At 36.8% G+C, this 20900-nt stretch overlaps 1 protein-coding gene across 1 annotated transcript in view; it reads left to right on the plus strand.

Moving 5' to 3' along the window:
* Positions 1-20900, plus strand: part of mnd1 (meiotic nuclear divisions 1 homolog (S. cerevisiae)) — a 67841-nt gene that overhangs the window by 10895 nt on the left and 36046 nt on the right. Inside the window, exons 2-4 of the mRNA XM_039750275.1 lie at positions 5703-5768; positions 10450-10507; positions 16687-16835. Coding sequence (XP_039606209.1) covers positions 5703-5768; positions 10450-10507; positions 16687-16835 — 273 coding nt within the window. The remainder of the gene's footprint in view (positions 1-5702; positions 5769-10449; positions 10508-16686; positions 16836-20900) is intronic.

The raw sequence follows: 20900 nt of genomic DNA on the forward strand, positions 1-20900 counted from the left end.
TGATGTCATATCTCTGTTTAATTTTGTTATGATGCATATTGCATATTTTCTTTTAATCCAATAAACTTAATGTTACTGCTGAAATACTACTGTTTCCATAAGACATGTCAGATATTAAAAGGAAGTTGCTACTTTTAAAGCTCAGCCAATGATAAACAAAAATCCAAAGAATTAAGAGAGGTTCCCAAACTTTTTCATATGACTGTATGTAAATATATATATGCATGCATGTGTGTCTGTGAGGTATGCAGTGTATACTATATATCCATGTTTTCTGTACCTACCCTATTTGTATAATATAAAGTAGTTGACTTAAGGTGTGATCCTGTTGTATTAAACTCTGTAGTGGCAACGCAACTCTTTCACTGATAGGAAGTGAGTGTAGCTTCCCTAGCAACAAGCACCTTAATTTAGCTTTGCAGAAGTCCTCACTTTTCTGCTCCATGATTGTGCTCGTCAATGCAGTATTGTTAGGTTTAGATTAGATTAAATACAACTTTATTGTCATTGTACAGGTAGCATCTAATCAAAAAGTGCAAATAGTAGTGTAAGGTGCAATAGACAGTGGGTGTAAATAGTACATTTAAAGTGCAATAAGGCAGCATACAAATGAGAATACTTGTGTGTCTATATGCATGTATGTGTATATACACATATATACGTGCACAATATATATGTATATATATATATATGTATATATATATATGTGTATATATATATATATATATATATGTATATATATATATGTATTGTGAACGATAGGGGGTGCTCTCGCTCCCTTGAACCCCTGTCCACAACTCCAGACACCAGGTAAAAGTCCAAATGTTGACTTTATTTTTCTTCCAAAGTGTACAAAGCACACTCTACTCCACAATACTCATGTAAATCACTAATACTAATCACAAATACACAAATAACCAATCCTCCAGCTCCCAGACGCGTTGCCACCCTTCCACCCAGCTCAGCTCATTGTCTGTGAGTTCCCATAGTCCTTTTATACCTCCTGACCCGGAAGTGTTTCTGCCCAATAGTCCACAAGTCCTTATTCCTTCCGGGTCAGGGTAAATAGTCCTTTTCTTCAACCCGGAAGTCCGTCGCTCTTCCTGTGACGAACCTCCGGGTCACAGGGCACGAAGAAGCCCTTGGTCCTCCCTCCTGTGGCCCCGACGGCATCCAGCAGGGCTTTGCATAAAAACTCCAATGTCCATGATGGTCTTCTGGGGACCTCCATGCTGCTCCATCACAATATATATGTGTGTGTGTATATATATATATATATATATATATATATATATATATATATATATATATATATATATGACATTTGAATGTATTGGTAGTAGTAGTATATGCAAGGAAGAGTACTGTATATAGATATTAATACTGATAAGTAAGTACAGGTGCATGATATGAATAAATATAGATACATGGAATATTTGTAGGTGCAGAATAGATATGTTACGGCTAGAGCCTGTGTGTCACAAAATACCTTACATAAGACTGACCTGGTCCAACAGGAGCGATAAACTTCTTGACTCTTCCAACAGTAAACACATCAAACCATTTCAGGCAGCGATAGTCCTTAGATGTTTTAAAAACTGATGTCTTTGCATTTTTCATGGAGTTTATAAACTCGTGATATTCCTCATTAATCTGTGGAAACTATTTGATTGCTTTGTCAAAATTAACTCATCAAATCTTTCATAAAAACGCTGTTTAAACCAGGGCTGTGGAGTTGGAGTTGGCAATGTACCGACTCTGACTCCTAATAAATTTAAATAGTAATGAAAAAAAATACAGCAAGTTCAAATGTCCCATTTCACAAACCATAGTCAGCATTAAGTATTTCTCTGATGTAAGAATAAAGCTCAGTGTATAGTTGTGTTACTACTGGTGTGAAGTTCAGCTGAGCTATTATACAACCTGACATTCACATATATTTAATCTGGATTATGGTACATTACAAAAAGTGTTATCATTTTATTTCGGATATAATGTGTTTAACAAGTTCATTTGAGAGTAAACAAGTGTAATGATGTAGGTGGAGCTGTGTGTTATGGCCTGATGTGTGTTCAGGGGTTCTTGTCTTTTGTTTACACTGGCCAATACGGTACAGAGTCAGCTTCCTAGCCAGTAGTTCTGTGATTAAATGAACTTCCTTCAATCAACATGGAAAATACTTTAGCATATTAAATACAGAGGAGTCAGAGTCAGACGTACCAGAAACTAAGGAGTTGGAGTCGAAGGATTTATCTACCGACTCCACAGCCCTGGTAAACGCAACACGTGTTTCACTGATGGTAGCCATTGTTATCTCTGAGAGTGGTGAGGGTGAAAAATACGCTTCTACATGATGTGCATGCTCAAACACCTAACAAATGGAAAAACTAGCTTTACCCAGAGGCATGTGGGTCAGTTGCACTTTACCCAGATAAAGCCAGATTTAAAAAAAAAAAAAAAGTTATTTCCAATTAGACCTTTACTCTGGTCTTTTGGATAACGTAAGCTTTACCCAGGTACTGCTAGGTTTATCTCATTTTTGGCCTCTACCTGTAACAGATGCATGTAAACAGGGAAAAATATCGAGAGAGTATAGTCAGAAGATTATTGATATTTGGAAAGGTCGGCTATTGAAGACTAAGGGTTAAGAGTTCAGAATGGTGATGGTGTTATGAAAGAAATGGTTCCTGAGCCTGCTGGTGTGGGACTTAGGGCTCCTGGTAAACAGTCCATGTTTGGGGTGTGAGGCATCCTTGATGATGCTGCAAGCCCGTCACAGACACCATGTATGCTGCAGGTAAGCAGTAGTCAGCAGCGGGATGCCTATGATGTGCTGGGCAATTTTCACTACCCAGGCTTTCCTGCCAGCTATGGAGCTTTTGCCATACCACACGGTAATGCAGTTAGTCAGTATACTCTCGACAGTGCAGCAGTGAAAGTAAAACAGAATCTGAGGAAACAGGCAGGCTTTCTTTAGCCTCTGCAGAAAATAAAGTTGCTGTTGCACTTTTTTAACAAGACTGGAAGTGTTTATTGTCCAAGAAAGATCCTCCTAAAGGTGAACGCACAGAAATTTGAAGCTGGAAACACACTCCACCTCAGATGGAAGCGTATCTGCTGCCTTTAGTTTTCCAGTAATCCACGATGAGCTTCTTGATCTTTTTGCTCTTGATGGAGAGGTTATTATCAGCACACCATGTTGTTATGTATAAAGGCTATACAGACAAAACATTGTGTCTCTTGCCTGCAGTTCTTTTTAGCACTGGAACATTCCTGAACTTTTTTCTTTTCATTGTAGATGCAGCACTTCACTAACTCTATATAGATGATATCCATCTATCTTCCACACCTGCTTTATCCTAAGTAGAGTCATGGAGCCTATTGTAGAAAGCGTAGGGTGCAAGGCAGGATCAATCCCCGGACAGGGTGCAAATTCATTGCAGTGTGAACAACAACATTTATTTCTATAGCACATTTTCATACAAACAATGTAGCTCAAAGTGCTTTACATGATGAAGAAAGAGAATAAAAGACAAAATAAATAATTAAAATTAGGGAACACTAATTAACATAAAATAAAAGTAAGGTCCGTTGGCCAGGGTGGACAGAAAAAAACCAAAAAAATATTCCAGATGGCTGGAGAGAAAAAAAATAAAATCTGCAGGGGTTCCAGGCCACGACACCACCCAGCCCCCTCTAGGCATTCTACCTAACATCAATTATCAGTCTTCATTGTATTCAGGGTTCTCATGGAAGAATTTGCTGATGATGGTCATGTGGATTTCTGACCTTTAATCCATCAATGTAGGGACATCGCAGTGCTTTGATCAGGTGGTGTTGGCGCAGGCCGCCACCACAGAAAACCGGAAAAAGAACAGAAGAGAGAGTAGGGGTTAGTACGGATTTTGGAGCCACCATGAATAATAATTAATTGAATATACATAGCATCAGAATTTAACTAAGATGAAGCTATGAGAAAGCCATGTTAAAGTAATGTGTTTTCAGCAGTGTTTTAAAGTGCTTCACCGTATTAGCCTGGCAAATTCCAATTGGCAGACTATTCCAGATTTTAGGTGCATAACAGCAGAAGTCCGCCTCACCACTTCTTTTAAGTTTAGATCTTGGAATTCTAAGTAGACGCTCATTTGAAGATCTAAGGTTACGATTTGGAGTGTAAGGTGTAAGACATTCTGAAATATAAGATGGAGCGAGATTATTAAGGGCTTTGTAAACCATAAGCAGTATTTTAAAGTCAATTCTAAATGACACAGGTAACCAGTGTAGTGACATCAAAACTGGGGTGATGTGCTTGGATTTTCGTTTCCGAGTTAAGAGTCTAGCAGCTCCATTCTGCACTTGTTGCAATCGATTGATGTCTTTTTTTGGTAGTCCTGAGAGGAGTGCATGACAGTAATCTAGTCGACTGAAAACAAAAGCGTGAACTAATTTTTCAGCATCTTGCAATGTTAGACCTCTTATAACTTTTGCTATATTTCTTAAGTGAAAAAATGCTGTCCTAGTAATCTGATTAATATGTGAACATGTACACACATACATACACTTGGACAAATAATAAATGCTGCCTCATATTGACGAGGCTGGGGTTTGTATATTGGGTGCTACCAGCATTGCGTTGTGTTGTTGTTGTTGGTTTTTTTTTGTTTTTTGTTTTTTTTGTTCTTCTCGTGTGTGTGTGTGTGGGTTTCCTTCAGGTGCTCTGGTTTTGTTCTGCAGCCCAAAGACATGCAAGTTAGGTGAATTGGTGTTACTAATATGTGTGCTTGTGTATGCGTTTGCCCTGCAATGAACTGGTACCTGTCCCACCCAATGACTGCTGAGGTGGGACTCCAGCATCCCGTGACCCTGCCCTGGATAACGGAGTTTGGGAAAAGATTGTGTGGGTAGTTATATGGATATATGTGTTGTGTGTGTGTGTTTACAGTTTAAGTGTATTTCAATGTAAATTTTTTTTTGTTGTTGATTTGTTGTTTAACTACATTTTATTTTTTATACTCACTACTAACTTGAAACACTACTATTACTTTGGAGTTTTCTATACAGGGTGGTCCAGATCTAATTATGTAATTATGAAAAGGCGAATACATTGCACCCGCTGTTCGACTGTCAACTGTCTCCCCGCCATTTTGGAATGCAGGGCATGTGCTGCCATCTATCGGCAACAAAAATAATTTTTTGTGAATTCTCTATGCAATAAACTTAATAAGTTATAGCGTAATGAAAATTGCATAATTACATCTGGACCACCCTATATATAAAATATTTGAGATTATTTATGAAAAAGAATTTCTTTAAATTCAACAAGAAAGTATCAAATCAGGTGTCATTTATTAACATATTTTACTTCAAGATTCATCATGGAATGATTTTTTTTTTTTAAATAAACGTAGACTTTGGGGATCATCAAATTGCATGTAATTGAACCTGTGTTTAAATCAGGTCTAATTGTATCAGACAAGTGATATCTCAGGATGTTTTATAACAGATGCTGAGGTAAGAATTGCAGATTTATGAAGGAGATGGGTATTTAGATATTTAAAATTGTCATAAATCACAGTAATACCTTAAATGTTTGGTACACGTTTATTCATTCTGTTTATGTACTGTTATTCATAGGAAGAACAGTTAGAATTCATCACATTCAGTCCTGATTTTAAATCAATGCTTCCCTCTCTTTTTTTTAGTCCAAGAAAAAGGGCCTGAGCTTGGAAGAGAAACGATCTCGCATGATGGAAATATTTTTTGAGACGGTAAGTTTTTAAGCATTTTAGATAAATGTCATTTTAATTTACATAAGTACAGTATGTAGTCCTTTGTGACTAATTTGGATGTTCATTTATTTTTCACAGATGTTATATTTTTAATTCATCTGTGTTTAATCTGGAAGTTTTGTTTTACCCATATCTCAGTGTTTCCTTTAAAATGGCCAAAAATGACATGTTATTTTTTATATAGGGTGGTTCCAGTAATTTTTTTTTGTTTACTGACGTGTCAGAGATGACAAGCGATGTTTTGTTAGGCTGCATGACTCTTCTAATGAGAGGTTTGGGGGTAAAATACCTACTTGGTGTGTATAATTAACTCATTTGAGTGCCACTCTACATTATTCAAGCTCCTGTGAGTTTGTTATTGCTGTTGTTGTGCACTAAAATTGTCTCTAGCCATTTGCTAGTTGATTGACTTCATGAACAAGTCATGCAAGCATACATTGTATGCTCTAATGTTGTAGAGAGCATTGCTAGTAAAAGTATATTTTAGAGAGCAGTGGCCTTTTTTTTTGTAAGCTCAAGGCAGGAACCAGTCCTGGGTGGGTTGCAAGTCCTCTGCTGGGCCCATTCACATTATATCATATTGGAATAACTTGTAGACACCATTTACCCCAGTGTCTTTTTTGTGAATATGAAAGAAGATTAGATTATTGGGGTAAACCCATAAAAACCTAAAAAGCAGACTCCAACTCGATAGTGACCTATCTAGAGATAAAACTGGATGTGATTAGAATGGATAATGACTCATCTGGAAATGAAATCAGAGCTGTCAATAAGTGATACTAATTACTGTACCCACCCTTCTTATCAAATTTAATGGACATATTCTCTTTTATTTTGTGTGCTGTGGAGTATTACCTGACTAGAAAGACAAGCAAATTCTACAATTAATTTCCACAGAAGTGCTGAATTGTGTTTGTTTGCAGAACCTTAAAGTGGTGATGTGCTAATACAAACAAAATATCAATATCCTTTACAAAGTAGTGACAACAGTAATTATAATTTCCTCAATAGCACACAAATAACAGTTTTAACACAAACACACTTGGACATATTGATGCGATTAATGTAGTAGCCCTATGGTCAGGATGTGAAATTCATTCATTTTCTAGATGAAGTATTTTCAAGTAGTAGTAGCAGTGTTGTCATTTATATAGTGAGTAAAGTCTGACTTGCGCCTGTATTGAGTTGATATGGAAGAGTTGGATTTCTCATGGAACTATGAATGGGATTTTATTCACTAACATTTTCTGATCAGTAACCGAAAAATAAACACTGCTTAAATCACTACTGTACTATTATGTAAATGCAATGTGAATTGGTGCAGCGCCCATAAATAGTTTTCACATTTTATTGTTATACAGCATTAAATCACAGTGATTTAATTTGTCTTTTTTTACATTGATCTACAGATGACAAATATTAAACACAAAGATTGATAGTATTAAGTATTTAGTTGATTCACCTTTGGCAGTCATGGCAGCCGTGAGCTTGCATGCACAGGCCTCTCTCTGTTAACTTTGTACATCTGGACGCTGCAGTTTTTCCCTGTTCTTCTTTGCAAAATTTTTCAAGCTCTGTCAGGCTGCATGGAGATTGGAAATGAACAGCCTTGTTCAAGTCCAGTAACACATTTGCAATTGGAAGGCCTGTGAGGGAAAAATGAATGGAGCAAAATGGCAAGAAATTTTGGAGGAAAACCTGATGCAGTCTGCAAGAAACCCACACCTCGGGAGAAGAGTTGTTTTCCAGCAAGAGAAAAACCCCAAGCAGAAGGCCAAAGCTACACAGTAATGGCTTCAAAATAACAGTGTGAATGTCCTGGAGTGGCAGAGTCAGAGTCTAGATTGCAATCTAATTAAAGATTTGTGTCTGAACTTTTGGGGGGGGGAACTGTTCACTCGTGGTCCCCATGAAACATGCTAGAGATTAAACAATTTTGCAAAAGTGAATTGTGGAAAAATAGCAGTGCTCAGATGTGTAAAGCTGATAGAGTGTGAGAGAGAGAGACCTGTGCACGCAGACTCAAGGCTGTTACCGCTTTTAAATGTTCACTTACTAAATACTGTGTGGAACGGGCCCCAGACAACATTTGATCACCCAACACACACATTTTATTTATCACTAATAAACACAACCCAGTGCCTCAGTACCAATTCCCCAAAGTCCAGGCCTCTTTCTTTCGTGCTTCCCTTCCTCAGGCCGCCTCCACTCCTCTCCAGCAAGACTTTGTCCACTCCTCACCCGACTCCAGCCATCAAATGTAGGGAGGCGGCCCCTTTTTATAGCCACCTGGATGTGCTCCATGTGTCCTACAGTAACCTTCCACCGACATGCCCCTGTGTGGTGGAAGCACTGGCTGTGTACCCGGAAGCACTCCAGGTGTCCCCGATCTTCCCCCCCCCCTCGCCCCCACCCTGCACTTCCGGGTGTGGCAGAAGTGCTGAGGTCCAGGGCTGTCCAGGCACTGGGGCACCCCCTCGTGGTGACCATGGGCCCCTACAGGGTTGAGCTTCTAAGCTTTGCACCCGTGGTTCCCAACGCAACAAGGGTGATCGTCCCCTCGTGGTCTGGAGGAGGCACAAGCCCTCCTCCGGTCCTCTTGGGCGTCCCGGCTGGGTACCTCCCCCAGCCGCATGCCACAATTGATTTGAAAGAGGTGAATGCTTATGCAATCAATTATTTTGTGATTTTTATTTCTGATTAATTTAGATTAGTATGCAGAGATCAATTTTCACTTTGACATTCAAGAGTGGGCGGCAAGGTGGCGCAGTGGTAGCGCTGCTGCCTCGCAGTTAGGAGACGTAGGTTTGCTTCACGGGTCATCTCTGCGTTTAAGTTTGCATGTTCTCCCCGTGTCTGCGTGGGTTTCCTCCGGGCGCTCCAGTTTCCTCCCACAGTCCAAAGACATGCAGGTTAGGTGGATTGGCGATTCTGAATTGGCCCTAGTGTGTGCTTGGTGTGTGGGTGTGTTTGTGTGTGTCCTGTGGTGGGTTGGCACCCTGCCCAGGATTGGTTCCTGCCTTGTGCCCTGTGTTGGCTGGGATTGGCTCCAGCAGACCCCTGTGACCCTGTGTTCGGATTCAGCGGGTTGGAAAATGGATGGATGGATGGACATTCAAGAGTCTTTTTCTTTTGATCAATGTTGAAAAAGCCAAATTAAATGCACTGTGATTCAATGTTGTACATCAATAAAATGTGAAAACTTCCAAGAGTTGAAAACATTTTATAGGCACTGTACATATGTTGGTTTCACATGGGGGCATTGTCAATATTTCACATGCATGCCTCTCTATTATAATAAAAAAATCCTGGGATGAGACAAGACTTTTTCAGAGAGATACTGTCATGTGCCACTAAACAAGGCTTTAACCATGCCCGGGGCCGGAAATAAAAGACAAAAAGTAGATGACAAATTAGACGGTCGGAAAGAATTCAAAAACGGCACGATACACATGCAGAGCAGGTTAGAGATAGTGGAAGTACTAAAATTCAAAGAGAGAGACTTTAGGAGCACACACTTATACAGCGCATTGCTGCACCCACCACATGACAAATTCAAAAGTCTCAAAAAATGATAGTAAAGATCGCATTAGTGCAAACAAACGGAAATTATTACTCGGTGAAAAAACGGAACAGCAAAAAGAGATTGAATACATTGTTTGGCTTTAAAGTTTAAGTCGGAGACTTGTAGATCATCTAATTCGTGTTGCCATCGGGGGAAAAGTAGTGTTTCATCCCAATGAAGAGGCGTATCTGTGAGAATTAAAAGATTTGTTGTTTGATGAAAGTGAAATCCACATACGCGAGCGGCAGAGACGCGAAGTTGCTGGTGCATAGCGCAGGATGGGGGGGTTGGTCGAGCAAAACGATCAGGGGGCATTAAAATTATTTGAACTCTCTTTGACTAGTCCTATTTTAATATAATGTACATGAATGACACCAAAATATGTTATAGCAATAATAAAATTAATTGATATGCAACACATTTTTTTTTATTGTGGAGCTCTTTGGTGAGAAGTGATCTACTCATTATTCAGCTGATTAGATAAGTCTTCTTTCACCATCTTTTATAGAATTGGTTGTAGGTGAAGTTAGTGTTGGAAATAATAAACACTGATTATACAGCTTTTTAACATCCTGGCTGTGGATATACAGTCTGAAAACTGTAGTTAAAGGGAGGGATAGTTTCAAGACTTTATTACAGGCATATTGTAACATTATAGCATTTGCAAAACAGTGAAAGGACACCATATTCATATTTGGATGACACGAGCACTGCAATGAAAAAGTAAAATGAACATGAGCTGTTTAATTTTCATTCACTGTTGGCATTTGATTTGAACTATGTTGATGACTGGATCGGTATGTGTAATTCCTTGGTTACAAGTGAAGGAAAGAAAATTAAAGGAACACCGTAGATTATAAGCAGACATCTGGCTCCCCACAAATATGTATTGGAATAAATGGCATCATAAATTAGATTTAAAGATATACAAGGGCAGACTAACAAATGTACTAATTCAATGGAAGGACAGTGTTGTTATACAATTAGTAAGTTCTAATCATGCATTATTTCATACTGGTGTGCTCTTGCCTTAATTATTGGGCAGGAACTTCTGCAAAGGTTCCTAATGATGCACTGACTTTTTATGTCTTGTAGAAGGATGTGTTTCAGTTGAAAGATATGGAAAAGATTGCCCCCAAGATGAAGGGAATAAGTAAGTATAAAATTCTGTTTTAATTGTATGGAAAACAAAGTGCATACAGTCGCTTCTGTTAAAATGATTATATAGATTTTCTCTTCTGTTCAAGATTATATATAAGCTATAATGCATTACATGGTTTTAATTTAATATTAGTATGCAGATTATGCAATAGTGGCTGGTGCTTATATAATTTTGTGCTGATTCACTGGATGAAAGATTTTTCCCTTTGATGAATTACATGCATTTTATATTCAATTATTATTCAATATATATTCATCCATCCATTCATTTTCTTAACCCACTTATGCAGGGCAGGTTCACAAAGCAGCTGGAGCCAATCCCAGCAATCATCATGTGTAAGTCAGGAATAAACATCTAGACAGTGCAGTAGTCCTTTGTAGGGTTAGCACATACTCAAGGGCCAATTCAGCAAACTCTGTTCACCTAACCTGCTTGTTAGCTCTCAGGATTTGTGTTCTAATTCTGATTTGGTCACTTCTCTATGTGGAATAGGCAGATTCTCTCCTTTTCTGCATGAATTTTCCCCAGGCACTTTGGTTACATGTCTGCTTGCCAAAATGTGCATGTTGCCTTTAGTAATGATGTTAAATTGCATGAGTCTGTGCTTGAGCGTGGCTTCTAAAGAAATGTCAGTTTGTCCAAATTTGGTTCCTGCTTTGTGCCTTCTTGTAATCGTTCAATGAAACACTGTGTTCAAAAATGGATAGAATTTGACGATCCTCTCTAGTCTTACAGTGCATCTTTTTTTCTACTCCTACTCTAATATACGCCCTTCCTTACTGCCATCTGTCTGTTTTGAATTTTGCTTGCCACAGATTTAGCTGTGCACACAGTTTTCTGAATGATTTGCACTTTTCAGAAGTCAATTAAATGGAGAGAATGATATCAAGTTCCATTTACATACTGTGTGCATTTCCAGATTTAAGTAAGAGGAAAAAATTATTTTGGATGAAAATCCATTACCAGAATAAAAAAGGCCATATAAGGTTATATTTTAATGTGAGATCTTCCTCTTACTCAACATTTATTTTGTAGAATCAAAATATGATTATTGTGGATGAAATTTTTATTTTTTTAGTTTCAAAAACAAAAAAACACTTTCTGGAGATTTTTTTTAGCATTATGCTTATTTAAAAAATTAAAGGCTTATATTTAATAGTAATGAAATACTAATTAAACATTTACCAAGTATAAATTTACTGCCTTTTGGAAAAGCTGTGAACTTGAGAGATGCCACAGAGTGACCGTAGTGGATTTAAAGTCTACATTACATCTTTTAGCATCTGAGAATGTAGGAGACAATGTGGAACATAGAGTGGGAACATATTAAATATTCCTGTAGAGTACTTGTCAGGTAATACTGCACACTACTGCCTAAGGGGCTCTGTTACACTTTATCAGAGGAGCAGCTCATCTAAGGATGGAATGGGCAAAGGGCACAGAACTGAAGTGAGGATAAAAGTGAGGTGGAAAGGTTTCAGATCTGGCCTGCCTCCTGTGGCAGAAGCACATGTTAGGCGCCGACCCGACGCAGACTGACACTGGAGGCACAGGTGAAAATGAAAATAAAGATTTTATTTTTCTTACACTGGGGGATCACATCTTCCCCGTGTCCCTCAGTTACAGCACAGTGCCAAAATGCAAAGGAAAAAACACCTACACACTCTTCTTCCTCCACTCCTTCCAGGCAGCTTTGTCCTTCTCCTCCCGACTCTGGTGCCTAGAGTAGTGTCTGCAGGTTCTTCTTTTAGCCCACCCGGAAGTGCTTCAGGTGATAATTAACCTAATTCAGGCTGCACTTCCGGGTGTGGCTGCATTCCAGCCCACAGTGGCTCGTTAAGCCATGCAGCTCCTTTCGGTGGTGAGCATGGAACCCAACAGGGCTGAGCCTTGAGGTCTCATGCCTGTGGCCCCAGTGTAACCCAGGAGGGCTGCCACCATGCATTCCGGGGGACGTAGTGTGCCTCCAATGGCTGCTCTCCCGGTCCCAGTGTCAAAGGGGTGTCCCAGGCCATCCGCCACACTCCATATAATGAGGAAAGTTTGATCGCTTTGAAATAAGTTGGATAACCTGTCATATCTCATGGTAAGCCATGGGGCAAGTTCAGGTACTGAACTACAGATAGCCAGCTAAAACGTCTTATTTCAGACCCTATTTTTAGTGCTGGATGGGTTGCATCTGTTACATTCAGATGGAGTGGAAAAAAGGCAAGAGGGGGACTGGACATCTGTGTGAATGAGAGAGAGAGAGAGAGAGAGAGAGGTTGAGAGCATGTGCTGAAAGCGTTTTGCTGCACCCACCACACGACAAACCACCCAGATTGAGATCCGAGTGCAGCCGTGCAATGGGTGACACCTCAGCACAACACTGAACGGTGTGAGGTTTTTTTTTTTTTTTTACAGTGGCTGGAGTGCCAATCCTGCCACCAATCCCTAAGTTTTCCCTGCAAGTTGGAGGGCCTGCTTGCTGGGCTGGATGCAGATTAACATCATACCCAGGACAGAGCAATTGCAGGTTAAAGGCCTTGCTCAGGGGCCCAACGGAGTAGAGTCACTTCTGGCATTTTATGGGATTCGAACTGGCAACCTTCTGAAATGCTGGCAAAGATTCCCTCACCTAGCATGAATGAATGAGTAGTGGTAAAAAAAAAAAAAACAAGCATTTTACGATTAGAACTAATGTGTATTCCAGACATTGAAATACTGACTGAATTCCCTGTTACTGCTTAGGGAAATAGTTATATCATCATTGTTAATATTTATTAACATAGCAACAGAATTGATTCTCTCTGACATCAACACTCTAATGATGGATCATTCTGACCATAGAATGCTATTGACTTCAATCTGGGGATCTTTGAAAGGAACAACAAGTTGCGTCTGCTATATCCAAATTCGCTCACTCTCTCTCTCTCTCTCTCTTGCCTGCCTGCCTTCTAGTATGTCAATTGAAAATCTGTATGCTTTTAATAGAATTTTTTGCTTAAATCAAAAAGTGGATCAGAGCAAATAAAAACATAATATTCTGGAAGATGATTTAATTTAAATAAAGCAGGGCTTTACCAGTATGTCAAGCCTTTATCAGGTGGATCATGGAGATGTAGTATTGATGAAGAGGTGAGAGATGGTACAGATGTGAAAAGGGTGTGAAAAAAATCCCTTCTGTGAAATTAAACTGTGGAATTGAAGGATTAATTGCTGTTTTGGTACTGAAGGTTATGAGAATGGTTAAGTTGTTAAGGTTTCATACTGTTATGTTTATATTTTTCTTGTGTTAATATACCTTAAAGTAATTTAATAACTTTCTCGTATGGGTGTCCTGTATTTACAATGTACTCTGTGTTGCCTCATATTGTATTCTTGGTATACTATTACGGTGCTTCTGATGGAGGCAATATAAAGTAAAAATCAAAAGCTTTTTTGTTATACTGTTAAATGTGTGAAGTACTTTATTTCCAGAAAAGGTAAGCATACAGTGCCATCAGAAAGTATTCTGACCCCTTCACATTTCACATTTTCTTTTGTTATGTGGCAGTTCTATTATAAAAGTGTATAATTTCTTTTTTCTGTTGTCAAACAATACTTAGTATCCTAGAATGACAAAGTGAAAACAAGTTTTAGGATTTTTTGTAAATGTATTTAAAAAATAAAAAAAACTGACACAAGTATTCAGACCCTTTGCTATGACATTTGCAATCTGGCTCAGGTGCATCCTGTTCTATTGATCATCATTGAGATGTTTCTGTACTATGTTTGGAGCCCACCTGTCTTCATTACATTTATTTTTATTTGTAATATGAAAATAAAATTAGGACACTCAGTAAAAATGCCAAAATGTTATTTTCCTGCAACATCACATTTTTTCAGTTTATTTGTGAGACTAATCTAAATTAAACTAAATGCATTCCTCTCATAGTTTTTTTATACTGACAAAAAAGAAACGGAACAAATTTTTGCCATGGAGTAATTAGTTTAATATTTTGTAACAATAAAGGGTATTCTGTTATAATTTGGGCTTGAAAGACTTGTGACTGCAGTCCAGTTAAAGTCCAGCTAGACAGTGAGGCGTTCAACAGCTTTAAAAGGCATCTTTTATTTCATGTTAACTTGTCGTCTAGATCATGTGGTAGTTTTTTAAGTGAATTAGAAAAATAAAAAAAAACACCAGGTATTTTCCATGCTAAAAAAACCCTCCAAAACTGTCTAAGAAATGTAAGCAGCAGAACCACTTTAGTCTGAAGAAATCTGGTCTTGAAACAAGTGAATTAAAAAAATTGTGCATATAACAGTAAAAAAAACTTTTAAACATAACATTAATCTGCAACAGAGTCCCAGTAGTTCTGTGTTGTCCCCATGTCCTTAAAAACTGTTTTTATTTTTTATGGTGTAATGGTATGTGATAATTCTTGTTGCGTGACTAGAGGACAACTGTTTTCTTCATGAGGTGTGTAGGATTTGTCATAAGAGAAAGTGCTTTCTTCAATCGCTTATTGTAGATATCCTGTGCAAATAGAGCTTTGCTTCAGTGATGAACTGGAACATTTTAAACCCCAATTCTCCACCAGGGTCTTTGGTCAGTTGCAATAACTGACTGTGATGAAACTTCTGTCCATTGATAGAGGTTAGTTATTTTCTGGGGAACAAATTAACATTCCTAAACCTTATCAAGGCTTGTAAGCCTTCTTCATGAGATCAATTCTGTTGAGGGATCTTTAGTGATGTGGACCATTAAGGACTTAAAGCCTCTTGGTCTTTCCACAGCACTTACATTAATTACATCACGCATTTGACACCCTGAACTCCAGAGAGGAACAGATAATTGTCATTGCATCATTCAGTGAGAAGTTTGTCCTTATTCCTGTAAGTTCTTTCATCATTATTCATAATGAGATGCTCTATTGTTGTTGCATATAGAGTTTGGCAGCATAATTGTATATGAGGAGAACAAACAATAATAGGCTGACTACACAGGACTGAGTTGCACCAGTGCTCAACGTGACTCCAAGCCTGATGATCTGAAGTTTGATGGATCCAGGTACATGGTGTAATTCTGAGCTCCAAGGACTGACAGCTTTGTTACTAGCTGTGTGGTTCAGGCTTTTTGAACTTTAGCCAAAAGTGCTGGTGTTTCCAATTTCCTCCACGTTATTAAACTAACAACCAGGAGAAGTTCATATGTGTTTATTTTATGTTTGAAATACAGTATATTGATTCTTTATATAACAGAATTAATTGCATTATCACAGGATGCTTTAGAGTGCAAACAAACTTACAATGTCATGCCAAACGTAAAACATTATCAGCAGTAAGTTATTACAATTGAGCAAGGGCAGCACCAGGAGAGTATGGAAAGTGTGCCAATGGAAATACAAAAAGAAGATTTGCAGATCTTTCATGTTCAATACAATATTACATAAAAGACAAATTAAGGGTAGAAGACAAATTGATGAGATTTAGTTAGAACTTTGCAAGCTTTCAGTCTACGATTATGTGGTAGGGACTGTTCCTATTCCTTCATTTATTAATGTCGCTTAAAAACAGACAGAATGTGAGGTCAGATGAAACTTTACAAATTGACTTGGAACATTTATAGTTAACTTTGACATGTGTACTTGAGTTGTTGGCATTATGTAGCTTTATTCAATCGGTAAAACAAACTAAAAAAGTTTGAAGCATCAGCCAAATACCTGGTTAAGATGAGCCAAATGAAGAGTGTTGCAGTTACAGAATTAAATATTAAGCTTGGAATGCAGTTGAGAAAGTGCTTCTTGACTTGTATTTAGTGCTGTCACAAAAGCCTCTGGACCCCTGCCTTGTTGAATTGTATTTAAATGTCTGCGAGCTTGTTATCAGGTAGAAGTGTGGGATTCATTGTTCAGACTACTGTCAAATTCACCTCCAACTGCATACTTTTCTGAGTAGTGGGGTCCAACAGAAGAGAGTTAAACATTTTGAATTGTCAATATTATATCAATAAAATATTCATTGAGTTTTGCTTGTATTGAGTTAGGGAAAAGATATATATTGGAATATGTAATAATCAAATGTCTTAATGCAAAATATAACGTATGTTTAAGGCCTTTTCACCCAAGATTGGCACGTTATAATGTAATATAATATATTTTTCTCTCTCAAAATATTTTCATACACATTTGTCTATTTCTTTACAGCCCCAATGTCTGTAAAAGATGTTCTGCAGAGCCTAGTTGATGATGGCATGGTGGACACTGAGAGAGTTGGAACCTCAAACTATTACTGGGCTTTCCCAAGTAAAGCATTGCATGCAAGAAAACGAAAACTAAATGATCTTGAGAAACAGGTAAAAGGAAGGACAAAAAACCTTTTGTATTAAAATTTATAAGTTGCCCTCGATTGCAGTATTATTTACCTGCTTATTAAATATGTGATTTTCACATGGAAATTCATAAAAACTGGTGCTAAACTTATCGTCGTCTGATGTAATGTTGAATTCTGTGACTATTATTTCCAGGCTTATTGGTTATTACATACAAGCTATAAGCGCAACAAAATGGTAGTAATTTCAGTGCTTGAATTCCTGATTTGATTCTCCGGTGGGGTGCCTTCTACGTGTGTGAGTTCACTTTTGTGAATCTGGTGTCCAACTGATACGTTTTTGATCCACATTTATGATATAAAGAGCTCATGTCGTAATTCTAAATGTAAATTTGTGTTCAATCCAGTTTAACAAATATAGGGATTTTTAACCTGTTGCATCACAAAAGAAAGACACGTTAAGGAAGGGAAGTACATTTTGTCAGTGGCTACAGATAGAAACATCTTGCGATAGTAAAACTATGACTTTGTAAACACTATTATGTTTCCGTTTAAAAATGGTGTTTTTCTTTGAAATCAATCTCTGTCCTCACAAGAGACTTCACATTGTTTACAAAAGTATCTCCATCCAAACTAAAATGACAGAAAATGCATATAGCATAGACATTCACTTAGGCTGGCCACGCACATCAGCAGGAAGAGGAAGTGTCCTCTTGGACTCTAAAAATGGATGGTTACGCAACAAGCCACAGGATTTATTACAAAACTGTAAGTACCAGTAAATTATTTGCCTTTTTCACATGTTTACAGCCATCAAACTGTAAAAAGTGAAATTTAGTTGCATACAGGTAAACAATACAACTCCCCTAAGTCTGCATTGCTGGAATGGGGTTTTATTCCATGAATGGTGAACAATCAGGGAATGTGACATTCTAATGAACAGGATCCAGTCAGGAACGGGCCACCCAATAAACATAAACCAATCTGAGTGCAATTAGAGTCCCCTATCCACACTGCAACGATGAGCTGGCATTTTCAGAAATATAGTCTCAGTTTTTGGGGCTTTAAAACATTGAGGTAGTGTGAACAAATAATGAAAATGAAGACTGATGTCTATGTTGTTAAACAAAAACATAATAATGTGAACATCAAAGCTGTGTGGTATACTGGTACTGAAAATATATGTAAAAACTAAATTTTTAAAACAGTAAAGTACCAGCATTCCATTCATTTTAGTACCAGGAGTTAATGGTAGTTTTTGCACTCGGTCTATTATTAGTGTGATTACAGCTGCTGAACAAAGCAGCTTTTTGAACATATGTATTAATATAAATGCACCAAGGACTAAAGAGTTCCAAAGCATATAATCCCAAACACTTCCAGTAATGCCCACTAGAGGGGGATATTACCTTCAAACCCCAGCTAGTAATAAGTACAAGCATCGAATCTTTATAAAATGAAAGATTTAAAAAGTACTGTATTCCAAACACAATCCACCTTCGTGTAGCTCAAATGGCAAAGAAATTGCCTGAAGCAATAAGGCAATCCAAAGTAGACAAGTCCAAATACAGATATTCAAAGAACAGTCAAAAAACGGCACAAAGATCAAAACTTCAAAGAAACACCAATCCTGTAAAACTTACAAAAGCACAAGAACTCATCACTCCTTAGCACAATCGAAAGGAACAGTGGATGACCCTCCGGATATATAGTGTGGAGGGCAGTTCCTAGCAGTGATTGGGGTAATTTCCACAAAACACATTGAGTGTGTGTGTGTGTGTATGTGTGTATATATATATATGTGTGTATATATATATGTGTGTGTATATATATGTGTGTATATATATATATATATATATATGTGTATATATATATATATGTGTGTATATATATATGTATATATATATATATATATATATATATATATATATATATATATATATATATGTGTATATATATATATGTGTATATATATATATATATATATATATATATATATATATATATATGTATATATATATATATATATATGTGTATATATATATATATATATATGTGTATATATATATATATATATATATATATATATATATATATATATGTGTATATATATATATATATATATATATGTATATATATATATATATATATATATATATATATATATATATATATATATATATATATATATATATATATATATATATATATATATATATATATATATATATATATATATATATATATGTATATATATATATATATATATATATATATATATATATATATATATATGTGTATGTATATATATATATGTATATATATATATATATATATATATATATATATATATATATATATATATATATATATATATATATACATATATATAACAGAGAGAGATAGAAATACAGATATAGAGAGAGACAAAACCAAAAATAAAGAAAATGCACATAATCACCTACAAAGAATCAAATATGAGTAAAAGAGGCATAAAACATGAATTTGAACCCTGGCTGAGACATGACAGCTACAGACTCTTGGGTGGTGGGCCCAGCCCCCCTTTCCTCCATGTATTGATTTGTTTTTTGGTATGGTTATTGAGTTCTATTTGGTAGTACTATAGATCCAACACTACTGGCCTATAATTGAGTAAAAGGTGTCATTGGACTGGTAGTGTCCAGTTAGTGATTTAGGTGCAGCCTTCTTGAGTTGCAAACACAACCAGATCTGTCTTTCACATTACAGAAGCATATAAGGACTTATGGTGAGGCCAACAGAGACCACTATCTTTGGATGCACAAGGGCTGTATGGAGGTCTATGTCAATATTGCTAAAAACACCTAAATACACATGGGTAGTCTTTAGTAGTCGAAGAGTGTCTATTTTTAAATTAGGGTGTTTGACCAATATGTACTAATCATCAACCCAGGGCCAGAATAAGTGCAACTGATGCCCTAAGCATAGCCAAACAATGGTGTCCCCCTTAGAGATTCCATTGCTTAACTGACAAGATATTAAGACTAAGTACTGAAAGTGAAATAAGAGATTAATACTTATATTTCTTTATGGGATAAATCAGTAAAAGAAATAATAAGGAGCTTAAATGTGATCGATTTGTTACATATATATCGGCTGGTGTGGTAAATGCTTGCCAGAACAAGCCAGCTGTTTTTACACTTGACGGAAGTGAAACTCTTACGCCATGAGACGGGAACAAATGTGATATCTGACATCACCTTTAAACCAAACTTTTTAACTTTGACTATGCAAAAGTAACCTTTTTATTATAGTAGTGCAGAGTAAAGTCGAACATGGCAAGGGAAAGTTACAAAAAACTCTGTTAAAGTCGAGAGTGGTAATGGACTCTGTGGTACCCCCTTTCCTTTGGTGTCCTTAGCACATTCTTATTTTTCTTAATGGTTAATCCAGGGCTGCATTAAGTACTTGCACATTTGCAGGAGCCCAGTAATTTGACCTTACTTATCTTTGATCCTTTCCAGACACAAAATAAAGAAACTGAGTCCATCAGAGTTAGAAAAACATGAATGTAATTCAGAGAAAATCTGAAGGAGTTAATTTGAAAGTAGTTTTTGATTAAGTAAAAACACAGCTTGCATAGTCAGAAAGGTACCTGTGTAGAGAGTGCTAAAGTAAAATGTATTTGTTCTTTTTTAATTACTGTCTTTATCACTCTTACCTAGTTTACTTAAAATTTTATAAAATTTATATTTATAAATATATATAAAAATATATATATATATACACACACACACTGTATGTATTATGTTTGTGCTTTGATTCTTTAATGATGTAATTGGCAATTATTTCTTCTCCAAAAATATTGTCCTATTATTGTGGTGTGATCCAATCTGTCATCACTTTCAGCTTCATTGTCTGGTTTAGTAGTTTTGACAAACCAAGAATTTAAAAAGAAACAGGTTTCCAAAATGTGCATGAAAAATTACTGGCACTAACACAGATGATTTTGTAAGTGTTTGTCAACAGGCAATGTTGAAGAAACTGGAAATCCTCTCAGCTGATGACAGGCTCCAAAAACACACAGAACTGAGTTTCAGTAAATCAGGAA

Source organism: Polypterus senegalus, chromosome 4 (genome assembly GCF_016835505.1).
Source record: "Polypterus senegalus isolate Bchr_013 chromosome 4, ASM1683550v1, whole genome shotgun sequence".
NCBI classification, from domain to species: Eukaryota; Metazoa; Chordata; class Cladistia; order Polypteriformes; family Polypteridae; genus Polypterus; species Polypterus senegalus.